We start from the raw sequence: 24,417 nt of genomic DNA on the forward strand, positions 1-24,417 counted from the left end.
TCATATTTTCTCAATGACTCGACCGATTTTCAAAAATGAAGCGGGAAAGTATAGAGAATAGACAGCCCTTTTCAATGCGGTACCACTTGCCCCAAAAATGATTTTGCAATCATTTTTGGGGCAAAAGTTGTCCCCCTCACAAACAAAATTGACGTGTTTTTGAATTTTCTGAAAAAAAAATTACTCTGGCCGTTATGCCGTGCAGAACGTTTTCGATGGGCCACCCTGTATAGATATTTATATTATGTGTATACGTTACATTTTTACAAGGTGTGTACTATAGGCACAACTATGATACGAAGTATCACACATACATATGACTTATACATTGTATGTCTCATATACCGACGTCAGACTTCATCATTTTAATAATTATTTGTTACGTTACAAAAAACTCTTTAGAATCTTGAGTGTATACGATATACAACTAGTAAACACTGTATCACACAATTCTATCAATATAAACCTGCGTATATCTCATATGTATATGTTAGAACTAGATGAACACTTAGATTCACTTTAACATGTTTTGTTTCTCATGTGTCTCCCATGTAGAAACGTAATTTCATTTGGACGTGCTGAATGGGTTCTAGTTTCACCGGAAATGACTAAAACTTTTGATTTTTAAATGGCACCCCCGGTATTTTTTTACTTTATTCGATAGGAAATGACATTCTGAATAGAATGACATATCATATGTCAACTTGTGACATTTTTGCATATGGTTTATTTGAAATTATAACTTGCGTATCGTAATGAAAATTTCCAAATCGAAATAAGTGTGTGGTGTCAAATTATTCGTAAAAAATGCTTTTTCCAAATATGCTAATGAGCCACCCTCGTTCCATTTGAGAAAAAATGAGATATGATAAAAAATACGATTTGGGCATTTTCTAACTGTCCAGGATCTTGTCCTGGAACACTAAAAACATTAGACGATCAAATCTATTTTTCTAAGGCTCCTTGATTAAGAATTAGTGTTTTTAATATAGCCATGACACTCTAGATTGAAATTTAAAATACAATTTTTTATTAAGCGAGAATGTCAAAAGTTGACATATAACATGTCATTCTATTCAGAATGTCACTTTCTGCCATTAAAAAATCAAAAGTTGTTGTCATTTCCGGGGAAACAGGAAGCGACCAAAAACAATTGAATACGTCAGTCAATCCTAATTTATATCATATACTAACACACCAAATCTTGTTTTTTGTATCTGAAAAAATAAAAAAATTATAGGGGTGAGCCACTTTTGAGACACACCCGGTATACAATTTTTGCTCTTATATCGCTAAAAAATTATGTCCGGATTTTTGGGAAGACTTGTTCGGGGTGTACAAGTTTTCATCTGGTAACCCCTAGTTTAGTCCTAAGTACCATACCTCAGATAAGACGACAAACGCAGCAGAGTTGCCCTGCTGAGATGTGGGCATAGGGTTGGCGAGACGATGCGCGATGGTAGAGATTGTACTAACCCAAGAACAGTTAACCTAATAGGACTGCTCATTCAGCCAAAAGTGTCCGCTAGGTGCATGCGAAAACTACTCGCTTTGTGACGTCATTGTAGCCCTTGTCATGGTTATTAGTCCTTATCCGGCAACCAATAATACACACACGTGCATTATTGGTTACCGAATGCAAAACGTTCATTATTTAGTTTATTTATTTAAACACCTTATATGTATGCAGTATAGAAAGTTAACTGTATAAATCGTATTAAATACTCGGATAATGCATTTTTAAGAACAGCAGGTCCCAGCATCACCTTTTGCAAGCATTCTTGTTAGAGTACTTCCATATTTTGCTCTAAAATAATTAATAAACAAAATCGTGGGCACTTAGTATGCACTTTGTCACAATCTACAATACAAAATGAACGTATTTATACACTCTATAGCTCTAAAAACTTTAAAGACACCTTTTTCACATTTAAAATTGACAAAATAATTAACTCAAAATTTCTCAGCTGTTATTTTTATAACTTTACCATAGGCAACTAATAATACACACTATCATGACAAGGCCACGAAGGCTTTGACAAGGGCTACAATGACGTCACAACTGTCAGCTGAAGCGCGGGAAGAGGCGAACGTACGTCTTGGAGGATGAGCAATAGAGCAATCCTATTAGTTTACCGTTCTTGGTACTAACCTTTAGGACTCTAAACGAAACTTGTGCGCGTTGTCTTAAACCTATATTTTTATCTTAATTGATAATACATTAAAAATGTGCGCCGATGAGTAGCTGCTCTCATGTCAACGTGCTGTCGCTTAAAGTAATTAATTTAATTATTATACTTATGCCAAAGTCATTCTGATATGTACGGAGGAAATGTCGAAAGTTTAATTACCTTTGATTATTATTACATTTTTTTATAGAGAAGGTTTATTCATAAGTTGAGTTTTAATAACTTGGGCTTAATTTACAAGTCCATTTATTCCATACAAAATAAATACTAACGGTACAGTATATAAAAATATACATTCCAATTTACTAGACGTCACATATTCATATTATTTTCAATACACATTAATTAATAAATAACAGTAAAATCATTTGGCAAAATGTTTCGATCTATTCCATTGATTTGATGGCTGATTCCATGATCTATTCCTTTGTTGCTAAGGAACTCCTAAAAATAAGTAATAAATTATAAACCAGTATATATAAATATGTTTTGCTCACTAACTTGCAATAATGTAATACAAGTTATATTGAAATAGTAATTTATTTTTTATTACAAGTTTCTTCTATTTTAACTATATTAAGTGTATCGATCATTTGATAGATTACAGAGAGTTAGAGTTGTTTTTTTCCTTATGAGAAAGTAGAAACATGGCAATATCCAGTTCCAATGAGTACTGCAATCAGTTCTATTAGGGCCATTAGAACTCGAAATAAAATTCAATTAACATTGTTGGAGAATTTGTTTCGCCTTGTCAAACAAAACTTGTTAGGGTACGAACACAAAGACTTCTGGTTATAAGCGCTTATTGCCAGCGCCGAAAACCAGCGCCTACAAGAGTACACAATGAACGTAAAAAGTAAGCGCCAATAATAATTAAATGCGCTTTAAACACCATCCGCACACATAAAAAAACTTCTAAATTCTTGGTCGCTTGTTGTCTGTACTGGGTGTGCCTATTGTGAGTTCCAACGCTGGGTTTCAACGCTGGTTCTTTGTGCTGGCCCTGGCTGAAGAATACCCTACGCTGGTGCTGGTTTTCAGCGCTGATTAAGCAACTTTCTTTGTATGCGTACCTTTAGGTACCGATCCTGGAGGCGAATTTCAACCACTTTATATGGTTATTAACGCAACTGGTTAATTAAAAGTTTTTTGGAATCAAATTTAGGTACAAATCGGATTGTTTAAATTTAAGGTTATCTTTCTATTTTTTAAGCACAAATGCATTATTTTTATATATATTTCATAAATTTATTTAAAAAAATATTTTATTCTCCTTAAAATTTTACTATTATAGGGGGCGTCAAAAAAATAGTGTATCTAACTTCGGCGGATGATTCTACAGATAAAAGTAAAACAAAAAGTTTCTATGAACAAATATAGGTATTAAAATGAAAGTTCGTAAAATGGAGGTCCGTCAAATGGTCCGTCCCGAAGGGGTTAAACTATACCAAAATTAACTTACCCTTTTTATATAAAGTTGTATTAAGAAGCAAATTTGATTTGTCACTTTTCAAGCGTTGTTTTCCAAACTGGGAAATGGCTTGTAGTTGCAAAAAATATTCAGAGTTTGCACTCAAATTCTTTAACAGGAATGTTTTCTGCTCCTAAAATGATAAAAGTTAAGTTATTCCTTCGCATAAAATATGCATTGTTAATATTTTATTATACATACAGGGTGAGTCTTAAATATGTGCAAATATTTTTAGGGCTGGTATAGATCTCGACAAAAGAAACATATTTTCTCTTTACTATTTTTCAAGTCCCAAATAATCTAGTTATTTAAGTTGTGAAAAAAAATTGAGAGCCACCGGATTTTTTCTGTATTTGCATACCTTTTATTGCCGTAACCATAGAGTAAAGCCGTAACTATTGTAATATCAGAGATTAAGAAATTAGACCGTGGGAAAATTTGCGGTGAACAGGTAGTTCTAAAAAGTTTTCGAAAAATATGCAGGGAAATTTAAAAGAAAATGCACGATTTTCAACATCCTTTTTTAGCGAAAAAAAACCTCATAGACGTGTTCCTGAGGTCGAAATATACAACCCCTGAAAATATTTGCACTTATTTAAGACTCACCCTGTATTAAAAAAATATAACTAATTGTATTTTTCATTTTACATTAAATATATTATTATATTAACTTGAATTGTTACTCAATTTTACTTATAATCATTGGGACAAGCAATACATTTTAATATCTTAGATTCTTTCAATTTTGTTAACATGGTAAATGGTTTAAAACTTCCAATTTACGTTTCGATATCTTTGGACGTGGTCTCCCTGTTTACAAATATTCTTTTGAAGAAATTGGTGATAGAAATAATTAATAAAAATTGGCTAACAATGGAACAACACACATCAACATCAAAGGACAATTTTCTACCATTAATTAGATTCTTAAGCTTATTTTTCGTTTAACAATAGTTTTTGTAAAACAAGTTTTTGGTACACCAAGGGGTTCGCCAATTAGTCCAAACCAACTTATACCAACCAACTGTATATAAAATCAACAGTATCTATTTATAGTGCTCATTTTATACTTTATTTTCTTTAAATCTGGATATCGACCATGGGTCTAATTTCGCACTCTTTATTTTTATATACCTAACTTTAACAATTTAATCAATTTTATCAAAGAAACCCCAACAGAATATTAGGGATATTGCTGAGTATTTTCTTTTCAGATGTCTAAATATCCATTAATATCTAAGAATAGCCTATTGTCTGATGCTGTATAACATATAATGAATATGTCACTTGATATGTTCTGAAATACAAAATACTTTATGATTCCAAAAACACCCTCCCATATATATAAAAGAATGGTTACAAAGAGCGAGGTACAGTTTTCCTTTTTGGCGTAAAACGACGGATCTAGAGCCGTAGTTGTGGTTGTGAATAGGCATCAGTGTAAAATTAGTATCTTATTATGGTTATAGTCGATAAGGTAAGGTTTTAAAAGAGTTTAAATGAAAGTTTGTTGTTGTTGATAATATGCAGGGTGTCAAAAATAGTGTATATTAATTTCGGCGGGTAATTCTACAGATAAAAATAAAACAAAAAGTTCCTATGAACATATGAGCTAAAATGTTTCCCGAAGAAGTTACAGCCCTCGAAAGGTTAAATAAAAATATTTTATTTTGTTGATTTTTAAAAACATCGGTAAACTGTTTTTCTTGAAATTTGCTACTCTTACACACATTTTAATGCCAAAGCGAATGACGATAGTGTAACATTCCGTAACAGCCCTGAAAGGGTACTACTTTCCATTAGGGTACATTACACCATTAGGTCTACAGGCAGTATACTTCTTTTATCCTTATAGATAGAGTATTTTCGATAACAATATAGATAAAAATTAAAGCTAGGACTTTTTTTTATGCAAAAAAGGTGCTCCTCGTTTAGTTCGAAACAGTGAAGGGTTTTCAAGCTGTATGCGTTGAAAGGTTTCGAGGCATCGATTTTAGCATTAGCAAAACCAGGAGATTCATTTATTTAAATTTACATTTTATCACATTTAATTAAAATGTAAAGTAAAAAAACCAGCCTTATACCTTCGGGTAGAAAGGTTTTTGGTTATATTTTATATACCTATTTTTTATATTTTATCATTTCACTAATGCTAAAACCGATGCTTCGTAATCTTGAAAACCGTTCACCTTTTCGAACTAAACGAAGATCGAATTTTTTACGTAAAAAAGTTCTAGCTGTTTATATCATTTGTTGAAATTACTGTATCTATAAGGATAAAAGAAGTACCATCAGTGGTACCTAACCCTAATGGAAAGTACCATTACGGAATTTTTCAAAAGTCGCCATTCGTTTGGCAATAAAATGTGTGTAAAAGTACAAAATTTCAGTAGAAACGGTTTATCAATATTTCTAAAATAAACAAAATATACTATTTTTATTTAACCTTTCGAAGGCTGTAACTTCTTCGGGAAACATTTTATGCATGATTATTATTTTTATATGTAGAATCACGCACCAAAGTAAGATCACTATTTTTTTGACACATTGTATAAATATGAAACTATAACTGTTCAAACAATGTGTTCTTGTATAATATAAAATAAAGTTAATTAGTTATAACAACATTTTAACAATTTATGAAAATAACTAACATATAATAATAATGATTTAATAAAATCATACAGTTCATAGTAATCAATATACCGGGTGCGTCTCACAAGTGGCTCACCCCTACAGCTTTTTTATTTTTTCAGATACGAGATATGGTATGTTAGTATATGACATAAATTAGGATTGATTGACGTATTCAATTGTTTTTGGTCACTTCCTGTTTCACCGGAAATGACTACAACTTTTGATTTTTAAATCGCACCCTCGGTAGAAAATGACATTCTGAATAGAATGACATATCATATGTCAACTTTTTACACTCTTGCTTAACAAAAAATCGTATTTTAAAATTCAATATAGAGTGCTATGATATGGTTATGTTAAAAACACTAATTCTTAATCAAGGCTTGGAAAAATATATTTGATTGTCTAATGTAGTTAGTGTCTTGTCCTGGCCAGTTAGAAAATGCTCAAATCGTATTTTTAATCATATCTCATTTTTTTTAAATGGGACGAGGGTGGCTCATTACCATCTTTGGAAAAAGCATTTTTTTACGAATAATTTGACACTACAAACTTGGTATTTCAAATTTTTGTTACGATACCGCAAGTTATAATTTCAAATAAACCATATCCGAAAATGTCAAAAGCTGATATATGATATGTCATTCTATTCAAAAAAAAATACCGAGGGTGCTATGCATTTAAAAATCAAAAATTGTAGTCATTTCTGGTCAAACAGGAAGTGACCGAAAACAATTGAATACGTCAATCAATCCTAATTTATGTCATATACTAACATACCAAATTTTTTAACTGAAAAAAATAAAAAAGTTATAGGAGTGAGCCATTTTTGAGACGCACCCGGTATATGTTGTTAAATTGTATTTTTTAGGTAGTAACATTTAGATCGTTTCTTTCTGTATTTTATAAATCATCTTTTTAGATATATCATGTTGTATATTTCACTCTGTTAATGAACAGCAAAATGACATGTTCAATGTCCTGGAATGAAGAAAATAAAATACAGGAACTGAACGAAAAAGAATCTACACATGCAACAAAATGTCCAGAAGAATTTGAGGATTATTGTAACGTGGATTTTAATAACGAAAGATTTCAAAATGCACTTTCTAAAAAAATATTATCCAAGAGTATCCCCGTAGTATGTTTCCTGTATTCATGTTTATGTTGTAAAAATATAAATTAGTAAATTTTAGGGTGCCAAAGAGAAAAGACTTTCCGAATTTTTTGAATCTATGAACACCGGATTATGTCAGTGTAGAATGGGTTTTCGTCTTATGGATCTAGGAAATGAGATTTATCCAAGGTAATAGAATACTGGCGTTGATTGAAAGAATTGGGAAGATACGCAACCTAATGGGCAAATTCTGGCAAGGCTGATTTGATTTCCCCTTACGTCTCAAGTGCTGTACGGTGGAGACACCAATCGTTCTGCGGTCAACGCATAAAACACTTATTTCTCTAATTCGGCTAGCGAAGGCATATCGCAGACGGTGTGAAACTGAAAGCGACAGTGTTGCCATATTAAAATGTGTAATATCTGTAATTCGTCTGACGAAAATATTTTTGGATGAAAAAACCGCTTTATTTTATATCAAACTGTCAAACATATCAAAATAAAAATTCTTGTATAGGTACTGAAATGTCGCATGATCGAAAAAGTCGTTTAGTTGGCTTGGAAATGACGATTATTAATATTTACAATAATATCTTACGTGAAATGGCGTTCGCAGGTTTAGGACCAGGAAATACAGAACCCTTTATTTAAAAAATTGCCGACTTTTTGACAAGTGTTTTCGTCTTTATCAAGGCTATAAAAAAATGAAAATAGCCTTGATAAGATGAAAATACACGTCGAAAAGTTGGCAATTTTTTAAATAAAGGGTTGTTTATTTCCTGATCCTAAACTGCGAACGTCATTTTATCTATAACATAAGGACGCAAATCTACCACATCCTATTTTACATATGAAATAACAGCGATCTTCATTTTCAAGCCAACTCCTACGCCGTTCTTTGTTTATATTAAATATTGTTTAATGATAAAAAAAAATCCGTATTATTAATGTACTGTACACAAAGTCTGCATATCTACGGATTAATCAGTAGTTCTGGCAACATTGTCTCCGGAAACCACTCACTCTGTCGACTGAAACCAAAACGTACAGTATTCTTTATCCGCTGCGCTGTAAACGACTATCAGAGCGCAGCGGCGCGGCGCGGCGCGGCGCAGAGATAAACCAGTTAAACTAAATCTCGGACAGGCTGACGATAATGCCAGCTACATCTCGGACAGGTTTTGTGCCACGAAATCGCCCATAAGGTTGCGAATTTTGTTATTTCTTCAATCAACGCTTCTAGCCAGTCATTAGCGTACGATTTCACAGTTCTTGGTTAGAAGCAGTTTGTGACTCTAAAGCTCATTCAGAACCTAAAACTTAGTGGAATAAATCAATGGTCTCAATTAGCGTCGAAGTTTGTTCCTCTAATATCAATGTAAGCATTCACAACGTCACATTTACTGGGAGTAACCTTCAATTAGTGGAAAAAGTTAATAAGCTTTCAACTTTTCCACTAATTATACTTCAAAATTTGCGAGGAATATCACTTTGGCCTTTGATTATCATCTGTCAACAGTGTTACATGTGGTTAGAAATCAAAAGTAAAAAAAAACAAACTAGAATGTATAAAGTGTAATTGAAACCACTAGTTTATTCCTCTAATTGCGAGGTTCCGAATGAAACTTATGTGTAAAAACATAGTGGAGCAGTTCGCCTCGCCGCGCCGCACACTGGTTCGCTCTTATGGACGTACGTGGCCAAAACCTGTATATTATTATATTGGGGAAAATTAATGTATCAGTTAATATTTTTTAGTAAATCTATAAATATTTAGGCGTTTGGAGTTGCCAAACATATAAAAAAAGTTCTTTATCGTTAGACGTAGTTATATGTATAAATAAGTGTTATTTCATTGTAATTAAATACTGAATGCCTATTTTACATTATGTCACACGTTCAAAGCAGACTTTTCACTCTCTGTACTTTGTCGAGAACGTTTGTAACAATAAAATCGTTTTTTAAAAACAACTCTGTTAATTCAGACCTCAAAACTGGCGCAGTCGGTAGGATTTCGTGTATTCCCTTTCGAGTGTCACATGCAGTGGTAAATCGGGAAGTGCGGTTTCAACCCTTAAACGCGAAATTCGAAACAAAACTTTGTGAAGTGAAGACAGGATAGTGCAATCGATCCGGATTAGCTGTCTAAACCTGAACGAGCAAAGAAAGTTGTCGCAAACCACCCCGACGAAGACAGCAGAGAGCGGAGTCCAGGAAAAGGACAGGAAAGACTTCAAAAAGAAGTAAGTGCCTTCCTTTTTGCCCCTTTTGGTATACCTCTGTTTAAGGAAATCAGTAGGGATAGTTATAGGAGCAGTCTATCGAAGACATTAGATTAAGAAAAACAAAAACCAAAAAGTAAAAAATTCTTAGAAGTAAAGTAACAAAGAAAAAGTTACCTAGTATTACATTTTTATTAAGTAAAAATAATAAAAAATAAATATAAAAATAAAATAAAATTTACGCTCATAGATCGTAAATGAAAAACTAGCACGTTAATGAGTGTAGACGAGTTAGCGGACAGACTATCAAATTTAACAGTAAAACTTAATACAGAAATAAATAAAATGAATGCGAGAACAAGTGCTTCAGAAAATGAAAATATGCGAACTGTAAATTGGAATATTTTTAAGTCAAAAGTACAAAATATTAAGCCCTTTGACGGAAACAGTAATACATTAAATACTTTTATATTTAAATGCGAATCACTTTTACTAAAATATGCGACCGTACCAGACGAGGATTTTAAACAGCATGTTTTTGAGTGTGTACAGTCTAAATTAGTAGGAAAAGCCGAGATAATGGTGGGAAACAGATTAGAATTAGATAATTGGTCGAAATTAAAAGCCGCTTTAATACAATGTTTCTCAGATAGACGTGATTTAGATTGCCTAATCCAAGAATTGACGAGAACGCGACCGTTTAAAAACGAACATCTCTTAAGTTTTGGCAGCAGATTACAACTCTTAAAAAGTAACGTAATTCAAAGAATCAGTAACGATACGTGCCTAGCGCCTCTAGAGAAAACGTGTCAGATAAGCCACTATGATAAGACCGCGTTAAATACATTTATTGCAGGTTGCAGCGGAACTTTAAGAAACAATCTTTACATTAAAAAACCGACATCCTTAGAAGATGCAATGGCGTGCGTAAATGAATTTGAAAATTTTGAAATGCTCTATGGCAGTTCTAACGAACAAAACAAGGTGTACAAAACACAAAATTTCCATCAAAAGCCAGCACAACAAAATTTCCAAAATCAAAATAATTTTTCTAACACAACAAATTTTCCACACAACAATTCTAACTATCAAAATAATAATAGACAACAATTTAATAATCAAAATCAATTTAATCACCCAAATCAATACAATCAATTCAATCAAAATGTACCTAATACAAATTTTAACCAAAAACAACCTTGGCCTTGTCAACCAATTAATATTACTCCAAGAGAAATGCCTCCAAGACGATATCCAACAAATAGAGAAGTCTTTGGACCACCTATAAATGTCTTTAAGCCAAAGCCCATTCCACCACACCAACAATCAAAACCAGAGCCTATGTCTACAACTTCAGCAAACCCATCTTTTGCTTCGAAGAAAAGGGATAGTCAAATCCAATCATATCAGAATAGACAGTATCCAATACCTTTCCAAGCAACTGGACCACCAGATTTCACCTTCCAAGAATTATTTACTAATGATTACAACGAAGATATGAATAATTATGCGTACCAAGACACAACAAATACGCATCCCTATGAACAAAACTATAATTATACCGATTATAACAATTATGACGAATACGAAAACCAATATTCTGAAGAATACCCTGTTCATAGTTTGGAAGAAGAATTTCAACAGGAACCCGAATACGAGAAAGTTGTTGAGGAACAAAAATCCTGCACAAGAGGAAATTTTCGGAAACCCAGCCAGAAAGAAGGAAAAACATGATAGAAATAAACATCTGTTCAAGTAACGCTCTTCCGTATGTAGAAATAAAACATCCTAAGTTAAAATTATTAATCGATACCGGAAGCTCGCGCTCTATTTTAAAACCATCTATTGTAGAAAACTTTTTCCCGAACTGTATCTATCAAACAACCAATATAATCAAAACAGCTATTGGTCAAAAATCAACAAAATATCAAGCTGACCTCTCATTCCCGGAATTTGGAAGAAATCAAAAATTAAATTTATTTTATTTGATTTCCACGATTATTTCGATGGAGTTATAGGTTTAAAAGACTTAATAAATATGAACTTAAATATCGATTTAACTAATAAAAGATTAATAAACAATTTTGTCGAAATACCGTTCAAATATCGCCAACCGGAAGAAATAAATTTTTCTTTTTCTATAAACCCTCACGAAAAACTAATAAAAAAAGTTCCAGTTAATATTTTTCAAGGAGAAATTATAACTCGACCAAAAGAAGAGTTCGATTACAATATCAAATACAAAAAAGGCAAACAAAATCAAGCAGCCGATGCGTTATCAAGAATACCAATAAATAATCAAGAGTTAAACGCCTTAGAGACAGAATCAATCGATAATAACCCAGGAGATATTGACGAAGTAATCGAAGAATTAATAAAAAATAGAGAAAGTTTACCTGATATAGAAGAAAAAGAATTAGAAGAAATATTAGGAATAAAACCTAAACCAAAAATAATTATCCACTCAGATATACAAATAAGACCACCAAATCCTATAAAGAAAAAAGAATCAACTGATCTAGAAACACGTCATACCTCTCTAGAAGAACCAATAATAGGTCTCCCTATTTCAGAACGTTCATTAAACACTTATAAAAATCAAGTAATATTCACCTACGGAGAAATCGATAATATAAAATGTAGACACGAACAAATATTCAAAAATACTCGAATATATGTAACTATATCACAACGCCGATCAACAGAAAACTTTGTAAAATTTCTCAAAGAATTTATTGACCCCAAACAAACTTATGCTATGTATTTTAAAGATCAATTAATAGCTAGAAATTTTATTATTACTTTACAAAAATTATTTAAAATACTGCATTTAATTTTATTCAGTGTAGTAAATTTCTAAACGATATCGAAACATTAAACGAACAAAAAGAAAAAACTTGAAATGTACCACACGAAAAAACTTGTCATCGCGGTATCAATGAAATGAAAAACGCTTTAACATCAAAATTTTACTGGCCAAAAATGAGCGAAGATATTGAAAACTACGTAAACAATTGTGAGACTTGTCAGAAAAATAAGTACGATCGAAGTCCACCCATCGTAAAATTTAATTTAACACCTACAACATCGAAACCTTTCGAACAAATCCATATTGATACATTTAAAATATCAAATGAGAGCTTTTTAACAATTATAGATGCTTTTTCTAGATATGGACAAGCATATCATTTAAACGCTTTAACAGGTCCTACGATAATCGAAAATCTATACACTTTTATAACCCATCACGGTTTACCTTTGAAAATAACAACCGATTGTGGAACCGAGTTCAAAAACAAGGAAGTAGAAGATTTTTGTAAACTCTATAAAATTGAGATACACTATACAACACCGAAAAATAGTACATCAAACTCACCTGTAGAGAGATTTCACTCATCTCTAATCGAACATTATAGATGTCTAAAAAGTGATCATCCAAATCTTAGTCCCAGTCAATTAATAAAACGATCTATATTAGGATATAATAATTCAATTCATAGCGTAACAAAACATACACCTTTTGAAATAATTAAAGGGCATATAAATAACACTGACCCATTCGATTTAAATGACGAATAATAGTATCAAATTATATACAAAAACATAAAGAACAAGCTGAAGATCTTTATAGAAATATTCAAAGTATAAACGCAAGAACTAAGGAATTAATTATAACAAAACGAAATGAGAAAAGACAAGATCCACCTGAATTCCTTAAATCAGATGTAGTTTATATAAAAACGAAAGCTAGAGGAAAAGATCAACCTAAATTTAAAAAGGCAACGATCGAAAAAGAAGATCAAATTAAATTAATAACAAATAAAGGAACATATCATAAAAGCCTAGCTAGAAAACCTAAGGTAAAGAAAAAATCAAATTTTCAGGAAAACAACGATGAAGAAGATCCAGATCCTGCTGATATTCCTGGTACTTCACGCGAAGACAATTCTGTCACAGGACATCGAACTTAAAACTATAAAAAACCCTATTTTGCCTATGCAACTAGGAACCTCTAAGTTAGTTTATTCTAAGCACACATTTTTACATTATATAGATATAAACCCTATTATTAATCAATTAATTAATATAGAACAATGCTTTTCGCTTATTAAAAATCATGTAAATAAAGAAAACGTTACTAACCATATGTCATATTATGGATTATCAGAAAGTACTTTATTAAGAACGCAATTCTTGATCGATTCAACACAAAATAAATTAAAGAATCTTTATCCGCACATTAGGACAAAGCGTGGATTAGTAAATATTGTAGGAAAAACCTCTAAATGGCTTTTCGGTACACTAGATTCTGAAGACGGACAAAAATATCAAAATGCTATAAATAAGCTAGAACAAAATCAAAAAGGCTTAATAAACGAAGCTAATTTACAAATTTCCTTATCGAAAAACTTAATAAATAATTATAATAAAACAATTGTTTCTCTAACTACAAATCAGCAAAAATTAGAAAAAAGTCTGAAACTATTCCAACAAACAGTTGATAAAACTATATCAAATCTAAATGCATACTTGAATTTTCAAGGCATTGTTTCGCAACTTAATCTAGACTGCCAGAGTCTGATTACTTTTCTCGATAATCTCGAAGACGCGATTATGTTTGCAAAGTTGAACGCCTTACATAACGTTATCATATCAAGCTACGAGTTAAATGAACTATTAAATTACTTAAGAAAAATTTATAAAAATAACGAAGTTCCAAATTTTAAAAATATATTAACCTATTATCAGTTATTGGGTACACAGGTAACATTTTCTGAAAATAAATTAATTTTCGCTATACACGTTCCTATAATTAGATCTAAGGAATACACCTTTTACCACCTATACCCAATTATCCTAAATCAAAATATTTTCATTCCCAAATACCCATTCCTGGCACAAGAAGACCAGTCATACCAATTTGAGGAAGAAGCATGTCCATTCCTGGAAGAAAAATACTTCTGTCAAGAAAACTTCCATGCACGAGACGAATGCACTATCCAACTACTGTCCGAAACTTCAATTGTTCAACGATCCACATCGACATAAAAGAATCCGTCATTGAACAAATCACACAAAAAGAAATTCACTCTTGCCAGCCAAAGAAGAACGAATATATGCACAATGCAGAATCAATCAATACATCAATGTTAAGAAACCAACTTTAATAAATATTCCATCCGAATGCCAAGTGACCATCGATTCAAGAACATATAGAAACGATGTTCAACTAAGAGAAGGAAAACCTTTAATCCTGCCTGAGGTACAACTAGAAAATCTTGAAAAACCAAAGTCCAAATTCGAATATATTGCTCCGAAGCTATCGAAAATCAACTTCGACGATATATACGAGATAAAAGAAAAATTCAATGAACTATCACCGATCAAAGAAGACGAAGAAAGAACCTATCAACCAGTCATCTTCGATATTGCGATTATTTTCATTTGTCTAATAATTGCAATATACCTAGTGTTCAGAAAATACCCACAACTCAAGAAGTACTTTCCATGTTTAAAGAAGAAAGAAGAACAGCATGTTCCAGTCCCACAGAAGAGGACCCCCGAAAATAACTCCGTTATTTTCTTGTCTTAACAGGGGAGGAGTTATATGTATAAATAAGTGTTATTTCATTGTAATTAAATACTGAATGCCTATTTTACATTATGTCACATATAAAAGCGAACTGCACGGTTCAAAGCAGACTTTTCACCTGTATATTATTATATCGGGGAAAATTAATGTATCAGTTAATATTTTTTAGTAAATCTATAAATATTTAGGCGTTTGGAGTTGCCAAACATATAAAAAAAGTTCTTTATCGTTAGACGTTTTCAATTATACAGGTAAAGTAACGATGATTCATTAGAATTTAAAAGCGCAATTTATTTACCAATATTAATAAGTATTACTTTATAAAGGTATTTAGGAAAAATTAAAAAACAACAAACAGAATGAACAATGGTTAGAAGATATGCGGTAAATCGTTGATAAGCTAATAAAGATACAGGGTGGCCCATAAGTGTGAGAAAGTTCAATATCGTCGTTGCGTAGACGAAAATATGAAAAAAGTATTATATAAATATTTGCATGTTTTATTAAGGTGCATATACTAAAAATATTTTGTTGTATAAAGGGTGTCCCAAAGTAATGATAAAATCCTGGGCTTTTTTAAATCATAACTCCCTTTTTTCTGTACATAATTTGATTCAGCATAAAATTGTGCATATAGGACACTATTTTTATTTGAAAAACTATGCGGTGTTACCATGCTATTTCTTATTTATTAAAATTTTCATTAATAATAGTAGGTATATCCGAAAATTGGTTAAAATCTGAGGTTAATTTATATTTGTTAATATCTAATGCTATACTATGTTAATACCCTGTACTTTACCAATATTTTCTTAACGCCAAAGAAAATAGAATAAATTTGTGAAGAAAAACTCACATTATCTTATACCGGTCATTTTTTATGGCGTGGCTAACAATGAAATATTTAAAATGCTCTATTTCAATTTTTTAAATGCACATTTATAAACCATGCAACATTTATATAAGACGTTTGTTTACAAGACAATTTATGCTGAATAGCAGATATTAGCAGCTAATTTGACATGGTTCTCAAAAAAGACATTATGAAGTTTCATTTAAGTTAAAAACAATCACTTAGTTCAGCTGCGATATCCTTGATTTAGTTATGTATATAAAATATATTTCACAGGTACAATATAATTTTGATATTTTCAAATGGTTAGTACTATTTTTTTTTCATTTTATCTGTCAAAAACTGATATTATATGAGGAAAGTATACGTGCAGTATGGTCTAATTATAAAATGCACTATTTAATATTATTTTGAAAACACTAAGTGAGTAATTTATTCATTGTCGATACAAAAACAGTTATATATGCTTTTTTAGACTATTGCATATAAAATGTTATCACATAAGTGCTCTAAAGTGCATGAATTTCCAAAATATATTTTTATAACAAACCTTTCATGTTTTTAAATATATATTATAAAATATTTGATCATATATGATCAAAATATTTTTTTTCGATATATTGAGTTTTGGCCAAATTTTTATAAGGGAGGGAACTACTGTGCGCCGCGCCGCTCTGTTTGCCGTGCGACGATGCTAATTCTAGGACAAATTTATGCACCAAAACAAACTGGTGCCAATCAGCTCGTTGCGCACCTAGAAATATACCGATTTGGTCATTTTAGAAGTGTGGTTTGGATTTTAACGTGTAAGACAGAGAATAATTTCACGTCAAAATCCAGACCACACTTCTAAAATGATCAAATCTGTATAAATATACAGCGACGTGAACGGCGAGCAGGTGCAGCGGCGAGATGAAATACTCCACTGTGTTTTTACCCTAAGAAGGGAGAGAATTTTTTTAGAACATAAAATTATATTCTATACAAACTCATTTCTTTTTAAGTATTACAATGATTATACAACAGACACAGCACATACATGATGGCGATTTGAACAGTAGCAATTCGGCAGAGATCTCAAATACATATTTGGGGATTGGCTGGGGAATGTTAGTTTACCCGACATGCATTTGAAGTCTTTATAAAAAAAATTGCATACAATCGCGTACACACCGCATAGGTTTTGCGTAAAATTTTTATAAACGCTTACAAACATTTATAACGTTTCGCCCCATTCCATTGCATCGGTTTGACATGTATAAATAATATAAAGCTATGCTATAAAATAATTCATAAATAATGTCATAAAAAATACTTTTTCTCAAAAATTGTTCTTATATAATCTACAGTAATTTGTTTAAGAAAATCTAGGAACTAGTGGGATTGCAGTCGGAATCGTAGATTTTCTTTCTCACTAGTCAGTGGATATAATTGTCTGGTTATTTGTTTATATATCTGGCAAATGTTTAAAGAAGCTCTCGTTTTTAAAAATAATCGACTTTTAAAGAAATATTTACATCTTTTTATCTTTTTTTTCTGTTAAATGCAAAATTATGGTACAATTGCATGCATTGCTACCGAAACACATTTACTAATATCTTAGGATTATGTAAGGTGATCTGAAAGGAGGCCAAAAATGCAATAATATACTATTCTATTTAAAAAAAATCATCTCAATCCATTCACACTTTTTTGAGCCACCCTGTAAAAGTTAAAATATTTTCCTGAAATGCATCCTAGTACATACTAAATAAAATTCCCAATTTTTTTTATTCTAGTAGCTACAGATGCATGAAACACTTTTGCCGGACCCTGTATAAAATTAAAAAATGATGTTGAAAAAAAACTTATGTTATAAAAAATGTCTATACCTATGTGGCGGATTCATTTCTCCAAAAAAAATCTTTATGGGTTTTTCGCCACTGCACTGCAAGAAAAATCTACAAAATAAAATAGTTATTTTTTGTAAACACTTCTGCGTTAAACCCATGGTTAAACCTAAACGGACGCTGCTTGTCAGAAGTTATGTTTACAGTTATAAAAATTTGCCTAACAAAGAAAAAATGCTTAACGTTTCGGAAAGTTTATCTCTTTCCGTCGTCGGAAGCAAAAAAAAACAAAGAATAAAGAAAAAAACTATTTAAAATATTTAAATTGAACTATTCGATAACACTTTACTTTTTAAAACAGATACGTCTACAAGAAACCGTTGACGTTCTGTTAAAATGACATTATATTAACTTCAAAATTAACAATTACTACCTGATAATAATATAATAATATTGATAATTTTTTTCTTTGTCAGGCATATTTTTATAACTGTAAACATAACTTCTGACAAGCAGAGTCCGTTTAGGTTTAACGCAGAAGTGTTTATAAAAAATAACTATTTTATTTTGTAGATTTTTCTTGCAGCGCAGTGGCGAAATACCCATAAAGAATTTTTTTGGAGAAAACTTACGTAATATTCACCACAATTATATACTTAATTATTTTAAATTGTGCACTTTAGCACCCTCTGAAATTTTTGTATTTATTTATTTTTTGTAATTCTCAAAAAAATGAGAAGATGAACATTAATCTATCGTTCCCCCAACGGTTAGTAGCAATTTTAAGTAAATCCAATTTTCACTAGTGAATGTTAGAAATTACTAGTAACGGTTGACAAAATTCTTGAATTTCATCAATGAATTTTCGACTTTCACAGTAACCTAGATGATAAAATGTTAAAATGATAAATTCTGTTCTAGATATGTACATACAGGCCTATGCAAAAAAGACTCATGTGGAATGTTTCAACGCTGCCAACCTAAAAAATATAAATTAAGAGTAATAAAAAGAAGAGATCTCCAGTCAGATGGGATTGACAGTATGTTGGCCCAAGACTTTCCCGAGAATCTTTTAGATGAATGGATTCCAGAATATGTCAATGTCATTGTAGGCTGTTCTTGCATCTCGAAAAAGATTTATAAGGAAGAAAGTGCACCAAGAAAAAGGAAATAGGATTAACAAATTACTTATTTAGTGTATAAATATAAGATATTATGTGTATCTATCTAGATTATAAATATATTTCTGATTATATATATAGATTATAAAAAGGAATATAACTATAGCATTTTTTTAATCGCTAATAATTTTGCCGAGATCTTGCCCTTGACGTTATTTACTAAAAATTAATTAAACTTACCTTAATTAAAACAAAATTTTAACTAGACATAAAACTTGTTAAAAGTTCATAGAAAAGAGTAGAACGTTTTGGGACACAAACATGTATCTAAAAAGATATTTTTTGATGCAATTTTAAACTAATTTAGCTAAATCATTTTTATTCAATATAAAAATCTGTTAATGCAGCAAACTAACTCCTAACTTAAACTCCTTAATGCAACAAGTGTCCTTTCAAGTAAAGAGGACGTCTTCGACCATTAAAAAGACTTATGTGGCTACCAAAAAGACTCCATCGTTTTAGGCTTGATACAATTAAAATTTTTGGATTGATTATTTATATTAATAATATTTTAATTTTTTTGGGTGTATACGAAGATATAATACGTTTAAACTGTGACTTCTTGAATCAGCTTTCTGTGAGTTACGTATTATTACTTCTGTTTTTAAAGCAATTATAAATATAAAACCCCAAAGGTTCCAACCCCCAAATGTAATTAATATTGTTATTCTAAATGTAATTTTTTTCATTATTTGCCTTTAATATGATTCCAAACAATAGTATAATCAAAACTTATACAGGGTGAGTCTTAAATAAGTGCAAATATTTTCAGGGCTGGTAGATTTCGATAAACAAATAAAATTTTCTCTGCGCAGAATAAAATCGCAGAAAATCGTGGGTATTTGGGAAGGCTCGAAAGAAAACAATTATGTTTTTTTTGCGACGTTTCGCGACTTTATTGTCGCTTCTTCAGGCACTATAACATATATTAATCAAAATGCCTAAAACATTCATGGCGATTCCATCCGCCAACACGAAGACACATACAGACGAAAACGAGAATTTTATTTCTTTAGTATCGGTGTGCATCGGGCAAAAAATACCCCAAGTTTCTGTTCGTTCGTCTGTATGTGTCAGATGCAATTATATGTCTGCCCCAAGACAGAAAATTGGGATATTTTTTTGCCTGATGCACACCGATACTAAGTAATAAAATTTTCGTTTTCGTCTGTATGTGTCTAAAAACTAAAAAAGTTTTTTTTCGCGAAAAAAACCTCATAATCGTGTTTCTGGAGTCGAAATACTACCCCTACAAATATTTGCACTTATTTAAGATTCACCCTGTATATTATAGTTGACTCTTTTATTCAGTAATGCCAACTCGTGGAAAATTTTCCGATTTGTGGGAAATTTCGAGATCCAGAGAGAAAAGGGAAATTTCAACCCAAAACTCCATATTCGTGGAAATTCATGTATTATGCGTAAAAAATAGTTAAAATCGTATACGCATTCAACCAACTGAGTAAATTAAATCTTTTATAATGATAAACAATACCTTACCTTGAAAACCTCTCTCGATACAAAGTTTTTTTCAAATTTTTGGCAAGTTACAATTATAGCTAATTCGATAAAGACCTCATAGTCTATTCTCAAAATCATATGTTGTAAAACAAAATCAAATTATTTTGATTATTACGCTATTTGTGGGTATTTTTCTCACAATTAATAGGAATACATATACATACATACTGCCATTACTCGCTAACGAGTGTTTGACACGCATCACAGGAGATGGTCACGCAAGGCGTTTTCTTTCATGAGCTTTTCTGTGACTGAAAAGCCCAATACGTGATGTTATTTGTATACCGCACTCCGGACATTCAAAAATCTCATTGCTTTGTTGCCTCTCAACTTTTTGGTTCTCGCTGTTAACTGAGTTTACAATTCTTCTCCATTGAGTTCTATTGTGAGCTGCTACTTCCCACTCTTCTGTACGTTAATCCCCTTTAAGTTTTCGTGGAAAATGTTCTTGTACCTTTTGAGTTGTCCTCTTACCGTCTACAAGCTCACCGTAAAGCAGTGATTTTGGTATGCGGTTTTCTTGCATTCTGCATACGTGACCAGCCCATCTTAGTAGGGATTTTGTAACAACGACTTCAATACTCTCGCAGCTAGCTTTTTCAAGAAACGATACGTTTGAGACATGATGGAACCATTTGATTCTTAAGAGTTGTCTAAGGTGTCTCTGTTGCAACTTGTTTAATGTGTTCATGTATCGGCGGTACGGCACCCAGGTTTCGCTCCCATATAACATGGTGGGGATTATTATTGCTCGGGACACTGCAAGTTTCGTTTTTGTGCTCAGGTCATGATTGTAGAAAAACCTGTCTTTTAATTTCCAGAATGCTTTTGAGGCGCTGCTAATCCTGTGCTGAATTTCAGAGTCGATATTGGCCTTTTCCGAAATCAAACTGCCGAGATAATTGAATATACCGCTACATATTCCAGTAGTTCTTCTCCGATTTTTATAGCATTGTTGTGATCTTCCGGGGGAGTGCACATGATTTTAGTTTTGTCGATGTTTAGCTTAAGGCCCAAAGCCTAGTATGCCCAGGTATATGTGTTCAACATTTCTTGTAATTGCTGTACAGTTTTTGCAACTAGAGCGCAGTCATCAGCGTATTGAAGTTCTGTGATGAATTTTGTACGTGTTTTTGCTGAGTCTTTTTATGTTGAACAGACCGCCGTCGTATCTGTATCTAATGCCCAATCCTCTCTCCTGCAGTTTGCTGTCCACTATAATGGAGAGCGCTGCCATGAATATGTTGAATAGGAGAGGCGCTAAGACACATCCCTGCCTAACTCCTGTATTTGTTAAGAGATTAATAGGAATACTTTTTTGTTTCTCCTGTGAAAACATGTTTTGAGTACTTACGAGGTTGTCAAAGTAAGGCATCGTAAAGCATTATCGCAACTAAATACATGTAAATCTCTCACTCGATAAAAATAAAATTTTGCGCATCGCCTACCGCGGTACTCAATACAAGACGCACAACGCAGAGCGTAGACCGCCTAGACGACTATAGTCTATCCTACAAGAAGATCCATGACAGTGACAGTTGTGTCTGTCATTTTAATTCTCAAGTAAATTGTATTTTCTATCGTTTTTTGGATGTCGTTCTTCCTTCACTCGTTCAATGAGTGAGTTAGGCAGGAACGTATTTGAGGCGTTTTATTTTATTTTTCAGTTGATATAGGTAAGATTAATAACGTTGCATTATTTCTAGAAAATAAATAATTTTTCGTTAAAACGGCAGTATAATGTCTAGTCGGATAAAAGCGTAAAAGAACACCAACAAAAGCCCCCCCCCCCCCATATTACCGGCTGCGTCTCAAAAGTGGCTCACCCCTATAACTTTTTATTTTTTCACATAAAAAATCGAGATTTGGTATATTAATATATGACATAAATTAGGATTGATTGACGTATTCAATTGTTTTCTGTCACTTCCTGCTTCCCCGAAAATGACTACAAGTTTTGATATTTAAATGGTACCCTCTGTGTTTTGTTGCTTAATTCGATAGAAAATGACATTCTGTATAGAATGACATATCATATGTCAACTTTTGACATTTTAGAATATGATTTATTTAAAATTGCAACATGCGATTCATAATGAAAATTTGAATACCAAATGTGTGGTACCAAATTATTCGTAAAAACATGCTTTTTCCAAATATGCTAATGAGCCACCCTCGTTCCATTTGAAAAGATTGAGATATGATTATAAATACGATTTATGAATCTTTTAACCGGCCAGAATAAGACACGAACAACATTAGACGATCAAATCTATTTTTCCAAGGCTCCCTGATTAAAAATTAGTGTTTTTAACACTCTAGATTGAAATTAAAAATTCAATTTTGGTTTTAAGCAAAAATGTCAAAAGTTGACATATGATATGTCAATCTATTCAGAATGTTATTTTCTATCGAATAAAGTAAAAAAAATACGGAGGGTGCCATTTAAAAATAAAAAATTGCAGCCATTTCCGGTGAAATAGGAAGTGGCCGAAAAAAATTGAATATGCCAATCAATCCTAATTTATGTCATATACTAACATACCGAATCTCGTTTTTTATTTGATAAAATAAAAAAGTTATGGGGGTGAGCCACTTTTGAGACGCACAAGACGGTATTGGCTCTCTAGCTAGGACACTATAATTGATTTTGAGTCATTTGTGGGAATTTCTAGAAAGATCGGGAAATTTTGACCGTCTTCGTGGGGAATTTGGAAAAGTCTTCGTGGGCTAGTTGGCCACACTGCTTTTATTATCGGTTAATAGATAATATAAATTAATATTTTTATTAGCGCTGAGTGAAATGCCAAATCCCTTTTTTATCATATGAAATTATATTTCGAAATTTAACTTAACATCATTGCTTTTTATATTTCTCTTGGTGGTAGATGAGATGCACATAATTATGAGAATGCCAGAATAAATTTGGCAAAACGACAACAAATGTTTCTTAAAAACATATCCAACTTCAACATGCCAATAAATCACAAGTCAACTACCAATTTGGATAAAATTCGACACACAAACCTTTGAAACAAACTGATGTCGTACGAACACTGAATCAAGGGCCTTGATACCGTGTAGTCGAATACTCCAAAACAGCTTGTATTTCTGAACCGGTAAGTCGGAAGGTGGTTCTTTCCATTTGAGTTCTGCATTTATACTTCCATTTTTAGTTTTATATAGACGGCTAACGGCTATATCCAAAGGTTTCTTAGGTGGTTTTGGAGCTAAAATTTGATAGAGATGTAATAATATTGTGATGTGATTGATTCATTAAATTATTATTTAGTGATTTAAGATTTAAAATAATACAACTCAATAAACATTTTAATTCATAAAATGAATATTTTACTAATTAGTTAACATTAAAATATTACATCCAGAAGGAATCGTATAGATCACCGGCACGAAAAACGGGCACTTTAAAATATTCATGTGTTTTAAAGTTTTATACAGGGTGGTCCGAACTGTTTTCCGGAACATTCGGCAGCATATTCTGTAGATAAAAATAAGTAAAAAAGTTCGTATAAATGTATGTCATAAAATGCTTAGTTTCGGAGATACAGGGTGTAGAAGTTTTTTATTTCGATTCTTTCCAAATAAATTCTGAAGTAAAGTAAATATTTCGATGGAAATTGGTGTCTGGGAGTTTTTTGACATGAGAAATGTGATTTTGATGTCAATATGACTCCTACTAGTAGAGGGCGCCACCTACATGTGTTTTTACTGTTTTGAAGAGTAATAACTTTTTGACCATACCTGTATAAAACTACTGAGCGAAAAAATATACATCTCTGTGAC

General features: G+C 31.9%; 1 protein-coding gene across 7 annotated transcripts in view; it reads right to left on the bottom strand.

The window, feature by feature from the left end:
* Positions 1–2,418: 2,418 nt before the first annotated feature.
* LOC115891259 (anosmin-1) overlaps positions 2,419–24,417 on the bottom strand; it is a 47,592-nt gene continuing 25,593 nt past the window's right edge. For all 7 annotated transcript variants that reach the window (XM_030911689.1, XM_030911688.1, XM_030911691.1 and 4 more), the window contains 3 exons: positions 23,641–23,843; positions 3,652–3,793; positions 2,419–2,633 (listed from right to left, as the gene is read on the bottom strand). In XM_030911689.1, coding sequence (XP_030767549.1) covers positions 2,623–2,633; positions 3,652–3,793; positions 23,641–23,843 — 356 coding nt within the window. In that variant the 3' untranslated portion in view covers positions 2,419–2,622. The remainder of the gene's footprint in view (positions 2,634–3,651; positions 3,794–23,640; positions 23,844–24,417) is intronic.

Source organism: Sitophilus oryzae, unplaced genomic scaffold, assembly GCF_002938485.1.
Source record: "Sitophilus oryzae breed Bouriz unplaced genomic scaffold, Soryzae_2.0 scaffold_980_pilon_pilon, whole genome shotgun sequence".
Lineage (NCBI taxonomy): Eukaryota > Metazoa > Arthropoda > Insecta > Coleoptera > Curculionidae > Sitophilus > Sitophilus oryzae.